Below are 6,485 nucleotides of genomic sequence, written 5' to 3'. Positions count from 1 at the left end.
CCACGCGTGAGGGGGTCCTGACCGTGCTGGGGCCACGTGCACAGGGAGACCACGCGTGAGGGGGTCCTGACCGTGCTGGGGCCGCGGCGCACAGGGAGACCACGCGTGAGGGGTCCTGACCGTGCTGGGGCCGCGGCACACAGGGAGACCACGCGTGAGGGGTCCTGACCGTGCTGGGGCCGCGGCACACAGGGAGACCACGCGTGAGGGGTCCTGACCGTGCTGGGGCCGCGGCACACAGGGAGACCACGCGTGAGGGGTCCTGACCGTGCTGGGGCCGCGGCACACAGGGAGACCACGCGTGAGGGGTCCTGACCGTGCTGGGGTCGCGGCACACAGGGAGACCACGCGTGAGGGGTCCTGACCGTGCTGGGGTCACGGCACACAGGGAGACCACGCGTGAGGGGTCCTGACCGTGCTGGGGCCGCGGCACACAGGGAGACCACGCGTGAGGGGTCCTGACCGTGCTGGGGCCGCGGCACACAGGGAGACCACGCGTGAGGGGGTCCTGACCGTGCTGGGGCCACGTGCACAGGGAGACCACGCGTGAGGGGGTCCTGACCGTGCTGGGGCCACGGCGCACAGGGAGACCACGCGTGAGGGGTCCTGACCGTGCTGGGGCCGCGGCACACAGGGAGACCACGCGTGAGGGGTCCTGACCGTGCTGGGGCCGCGGCACACAGGGAGACCACGCGTGAGGGGTCCTGACCGTGCTGGGGCCGCGGCACACAGGGAGACCACGCGTGAGGGGTCCTGACCGTGCTGGGGCCGCGGCACACAGGGAGACCACGCGTGAGGGGTCCTGACCGTGCTGGGGCCGCGGCACACAGGGAGACCACGCGTGAGGGGTCCTGACCGTGCTGGGGTCGCGGCACACAGGGAGACCACGCGTGAGGGGTCCTGACCGTGCTGGGGTCACGGCACACAGGGAGACCACGCGTGAGGGGTCCTGACCGTGCTGGGGCCGCGGCACACAGGGAGACCACGCGTGAGGGGGTCCTGACCGTGCTGGGGCCACGGCACACAGCGAGACCACGCGTGAGGGGTCCTGACCGTGCTGGGGCCGCGGCCCACAGGGAGACCACACATGAGGGGTCCTGACCGTGCTGGGGCCGTGTGCACAGGGAGACCACGTGTGAGGGGTCCTGACCGTCGCGGTGCTGAGGTGAGCCCCATCTGAATTTTCTGGTGACATGGACTTTATTGACTGTCACTTCATTCACACGTAACGTTTGACGTGTTCTCTGCAGATAGAGAACACAGGGTCTCCGGGCCGCCCGCTGACTGGCACACAGGGAGCCGTGTGCGGTGCCCGCTGACTGGCACACAGGGAGCCGTGTGGGGTGCCCGCTGACTGGCAGCACAGGGAGCCGTGTGGGGTGCCCGCTGACTGGCACACAGGGAGCCGTGTGGGATGCCCGCTGACTGGCAGCACAGGGAGCCGTGTGGGCTGTCCGGAGGCTCCACGTGTCGCCCTCTTGCCGTGACAGATGGACGTTCCCGTCCTGTTTCTGGGGCCTTCCGCGGCCCTTTCCTTCTCTGAGGAAAAGCTCCCTGGCCCAGAGCAGGAGGGCAGGTCACGTGTCCTCGGAGCCCCGTGCGGGTGGGGGAGCGGGAGAGCTGCTGTGACCTCGAGGGGCGGCCCCGCCCGCGGCCTCCAGGTAGACACAGCGACGCCCTCCGTCCGTCCACCTGGCCTCGCGACCCGCACAGACCACCTTGTGTTCGTAGTTCTCCAGATACTACATGGGCTTTAAAGCCCAGGTCTGGGTGTCCCTTTAGTGAGTGTACTTGTGAGTCTCGGCCCCCTACCCCCCACGGCCCCGTGGCGGAGCCTGGTCTCAGCCAGCGGCGGACACAGAGACCATGGCCGTGCGGCCTCCGGAGCGAGCGGGCGCCTAGCTGTCGTACCAGTCGAGGAAGAGCAGGGAGAAGGAGCACATCACCAGGAAGAAGAGCACCCACACTCGGAAGCCCGCGTTGTTCTTAATGGCCTGTGGGGGGCAGCACAGGGCTCCCTGGGTGCAGGCCTCGGGGCCGGGGGCTGCACCCCTCCCGTGGCTGCACCCTGAGCTCGCCCGGAACGGACGGCTTGTTATGAAGCAAAACCACAAAGTTGGTTCAAAACCCCTAAGTGGACAGGTGGGGGAGGGGCGGTTCCCCCTGGCCCGCCATTCTGTGGGGGTCCTGCACGGTTCTCCTGGGAAACCGGACCCCTGGGGGCTCCCCGCTGGGCCAGGCTGAGCCTGTACACAGACTCGGCCCCATGGCTGCCCTGGCTGGTGTCCCCAGCAGGTGATGGTGGGGGCCTAGGGACAGTCCCATGTCCGTCCCAACCCCCGGAGCACACTCACAGGACAAGGTCACTCCGCCGAGTCGGCCGTGGTGGCCTCCATACATGGCGCCCGGGCTCGGTCCCGGGTGTGTGTGGGTGTGAGGGGGTCGGGGAGAGGCCTGCAGGAGCACCCCGCCCCTGTGGGGGGAGGCGGGCCGTAGCCCCTTTGGTGACAGTGGGCCGGGCAGTGGCCGTCAAGCCTACAGCAGTGCTCCGCCTGGCGGGCACGACCCCAACAAGGCTCCCAGGCAGCCCCACCAGTGAGGGGACACCACTGCCCACTCAGGACCATGCCACACGCGGCTGGGCCCACAGTGCCCACCTCTCTGATGTCCTCGTTGCCCTCCTTGATGTCCTCGGTCGCTCCGACCACCAGCTGGTGGATGCTGTCGATGTCGGCCTCCTGGGGAAGGACAGGCGGTCAGCCCAGCCCCCCGCCCCGAGCGCACGCCACGCACGCAGCAGCTGCCCCTCACGGAGGCCCTGGCTTTACACGTGTGAACCCGGGAATCCTCACTGCACCCTCAGGCGGGCAGCATCCCATTTTACAAAAGGGATGCTTAGGGCTCAGAGAAGTTTAGTAAGCTGCCCAAAGTCACACAGCCACCAAGTAGCAGGGCTGGGACTGGAGCCCAGGGCTGTGCCCTGTGCTGTCACTGCCCCTCTCCCGTGCCACTGGCCAGGGAGGCACAGGACAGCCGCCAGCTTCAGGGCAGCCGCCGCACGCCAGGGCCTCCCCTCTGCGCTCACCCGTTCCTCGGGAAGTGCGGAGACTAAGCCCCGGAGGCACGTGCGAACACACAGGCTGGCTGCAGAAATGCGCTGTGTCAGCACGTGACTCCGAGTATCAACGTGGGATGCAGGGTGTTTGCAAAACACCCCTCCAGACACTGGGAACGCTTTGGAGCCGGAACCCCTGCCAGAAGCCCTCGTCTCGCTGCTGAAAGAGCCGCTGCCCGTCGGGCCTGCGCTGGACGAACGTGCCCCATGGGCTATCGCTGAACGAACAGCGTTTTCTAGCCTCGGGAGGCCACCCCACTGGCCAGTGGCAAGTGGAGCCAAGATGCACGCGCGCCCCCGTCCCGCTGCACGAGGCCCGGGCCCGCGAGTGGTCCCTGTGCACAGCTGCCCCCCACGCCAAGGCTGCCGAGAGACGGGCTCGCCCGAGACACGGCTGCAGACATCCTTAGTACATTCCTCTTTTAAGCTAAAACGGGAAACACTGCTTTGCTTACCTGTTGTAAAACCTTTTCTGTGAATATCTCTTGGAGTCTGGAAATTTCAACCACTTTCCCTTCGATTTGCCTTCATGAAAACATAGGTTACATATTAGCTATTAGTACCAGGTAACTAACAGGAATGTCACAGGTTTCTAAAGAAGTCGGGTGGGAGGGAGGAACCCCGCGCAGGCTCCAGGAAGGGGCAGCTCTGAATGTCCCGCAGCCCAGTGGCGACACGGGGCTGTGCAGACCGCCCTCCCGTGCCAGCTGACCCACAGTGCCCGCCTCGGAGTCAGCGTGTGCGGCCAGGAGCGCGTGGCCACGCTCGGCCGGCAGTGCCAAAGAGCAAAGCCTTCAAGCCTGCACCTAGACTAGTGACAAGTGACGCGTGGAGTCAAAAGAAAACGAGAGACATGTTGACGGCCCAACTCTGTTCCTGCTCAGCAGGTTGAGGGGGGCTGGTCTATCGCTGAAACCAGCTCCCCGTTGAAGAGAAAACGCCTCTGATCCTGTCTGAAAACATCTCGGGATCAGCAACTGAGTGTCATCAGCACTTGTCCCCATGTTGGGGGCAGCGAGGCGGGCTGGGCTGGTGGGTGTCTCAAAAGGGCGCTGTCCCGGCACGGGCGGTGACAGTGGCGGGAGGCTGTGGGCCCCGCCCAGGCGGGAGCAGAGATGTTCCTGTGGTGTCACGGGCACCCACACTCCTCCCGGGCCGGGTGAGGGACAGAGCGGAGGCTCGGCAAGAACAGTGAGGTGGGGCAGGTGCCGCGGAGCTGCGGAGGGACCAGGTGGCGCACCGCGGGCAACAGGCCGGGAGGGGGAGGGGCCGGGCGGCTGTCAGGGACGCTGCACTCACTCTCCAGGGCCGTGTGGGTGCCACCTCAGGACTCATTTCTCTCGGGACGTGCCCACGAGGCAACGGGGGTTTCAGGCCTTCCTTTCCGACACCCCCAGGGAAACGGGCCTGAGTGTCTCAGCCAAGGGCCCCCTGCCTTCTGTGCTGTCCACTCCTCTGGGGGGGGCAGGGAGACGGGGGCGGGGCAGGGAGACGGGGCGGGGCAGGGCAGGGAGACGGGGGCGGGGCAGGGCAGGGAGACGGGGCGGGGCAGGGAGACGGGGCGGGGCAGAGACGGGGCGGGGCAGGGAGACGGGGGCAGGGCAGGGAGACGGGGGCAGGGCAGGGAGACGGGGGCGGGGCAGAGATGGGGGCAGGGCAGGGAGACGGGGGCGGGGCAGGGGGACGGGGCGGGGCAGGGCAGGGAGACGGGGGCGGGGCAGAGATGGGGGCAGGGCAGGGAGACGGGGCGGGGCAGGGCAGGGAGACGGGGGCGGGGCAGAGACGGGGCGGGGCAGAGACAGGGCGGGGCAGGGAGACGGGGGCGGGGCAGGGCGTCTGCGGCAGGCGGCTCCCGCGGTCAGGCGGCCCTCCCGAGGCCCTGGTTCATCTCCGAGGGCTCGAATGGCATGTTCACTGCACTGGGTATAATCAGCGGTCACCAATGACCTACAACGGGGCGGCACCTGGGAGCCCCGAGCAGCAGGCCTGCGAGCTAAGGAACTCAGTGAATTGTGTGCCCTGCCCTGGGGGGCTGCTGAGAGCCATAGGTACCACCCGCGTGAAGGAAGTCGCTGTAATCGGGGCGTGGGCTCACCACGGAACGGCACACGTACCGCACTTCGTCAAACAGGCTGTTCATTTCTCCAACGAGGCGCTGGTTTTCTTGTTCAAACTGCGAGGGAACAAACAGTGAAAATGTCATCACATTGAGCTCAAGTCTCAGAAGCGATGCAGCCAAAGGCACGTGTCCAGCGCGGAGCCTTCTTCGGTCCCTCCTCCGGGAGCCACTCCCCAGCACGGACACGGCCCGCTGGCAGACCCCGCGCCTTAGCGTGAAAACACCCGCTTCTGGGAGGAAGTTAAAACGCACTGAGAGAGGACAGCCTTCCTCCTGCCCACGGTCTCCTCTGGGCTCCCCAGGCCTCGCCTTCTGCCTCTGGGACCGTTGTTTCATGTGGGGCGTGAGGCTGAGCGGCTTTGCTGAGCAAGCCAGAGGCAGAGAGCAGTCTGATTCCCGAGCCAGCCCCGGGCCGCGCTGTGCCACGGGGCAGAGGAGCCCAGAGCCAGAGAGGCTGCCGGGCTGTCTGGTAAGGACAGCCACTGTACACGACGCCCTGGGAGCTCGTCAGTGCTGAGCAACACGGCAGAGCAGACAGCTGGTCCTGCCCGCCCAGCCATCCTTGTTCTCACCGGGACGGGGCCAGGAAAAAGCACGGAGCACCTGAAGCCCCACCATGGCGGGGGCCCGGGAGAATCCCCTTTCCGCACAGACGCCCCACGCCGCCGGCCTCGCGTGCCTCGCCACCCCGAGTGTCCCCTCTCCTCTCCCGCGTCCCAGACCCAGGTCAGCCACCACTGTCTCCACGACACCATCCTGGGTCCCCCAGCTTGAAATTATTTCTCATTTTCTAACCGGGGCCAGCACCTCGGCAAACCTCTCGGGACAGGACTGCTGTCTGCCGTGCACTTGGCTGTGCGTGTCCCAGAGCCGCCTGGGACGGGGATGGGAGCCGGGAACCTCCCAAACTCAACCCGCGTTCCGTTCTGTCACTCAGTTAACCCTGCAGGCACACCAGACGCCCCGAGGCGCCCTGTGCCGGTCACAGTGCAGCAGGTCCTTGCTCATCACTTGCTGAGCAACGGAGGAAGATCATGGCTCTGAAATTCACGATGCCCACCAGCCCATTCCCCCCGCACACAGGCCCATGCAGGACCTCCTGGCCCCTCTCTGTGTTGCCCCCCCCACCGGTCTGCTCGCCTGCTGTCCTCACTCGTCCCTCCGGCCTGAATTCCGCCCTTACTCTCTCCTTCAGTGTGTCCTCCACTCCTTGGTCAACGGGACCTCGAGCCAGTCCTGTCACGCTGCCCC

At 66.7% G+C, this 6,485-nt stretch overlaps 1 protein-coding gene and 1 long non-coding RNA gene across 2 annotated transcripts in view; both read right to left on the bottom strand.

Moving 5' to 3' along the window:
* Positions 1 to 1,177: 1,177 nt before the first annotated feature.
* On the bottom strand, positions 1,178 to 1,563 carry LOC136405728 (uncharacterized). The gene is made up of 2 exons (XR_010751563.1): positions 1,427 to 1,563; positions 1,178 to 1,390 (listed from the first exon to the last, which is right to left on the bottom strand). It is a non-coding gene; the product is annotated as an uncharacterized lncRNA (long non-coding RNA).
* A 7-nt stretch (positions 1,564 to 1,570) lies between these two features.
* The window catches only part of STX18 (syntaxin 18), a 109,424-nt gene continuing 104,509 nt past the window's right edge, over positions 1,571 to 6,485 (bottom strand). Inside the window, exons 8-11 of the mRNA XM_066385201.1 lie at positions 5,230 to 5,288; positions 3,571 to 3,640; positions 2,658 to 2,738; positions 1,571 to 1,994 (exon numbers count right to left, since the gene is read on the bottom strand). Coding sequence (XP_066241298.1) covers positions 1,899 to 1,994; positions 2,658 to 2,738; positions 3,571 to 3,640; positions 5,230 to 5,288 — 306 coding nt within the window. The 3' untranslated portion in view covers positions 1,571 to 1,898. The remainder of the gene's footprint in view (positions 1,995 to 2,657; positions 2,739 to 3,570; positions 3,641 to 5,229; positions 5,289 to 6,485) is intronic.

The sequence above is a fragment of the Saccopteryx leptura genome, chromosome 5, assembly GCF_036850995.1.
Source record: "Saccopteryx leptura isolate mSacLep1 chromosome 5, mSacLep1_pri_phased_curated, whole genome shotgun sequence".
Classification (NCBI taxonomy): Eukaryota; Metazoa; Chordata; class Mammalia; order Chiroptera; family Emballonuridae; genus Saccopteryx; species Saccopteryx leptura.
This window is presented reverse-complemented; position numbering and strand designations above follow the sequence as displayed.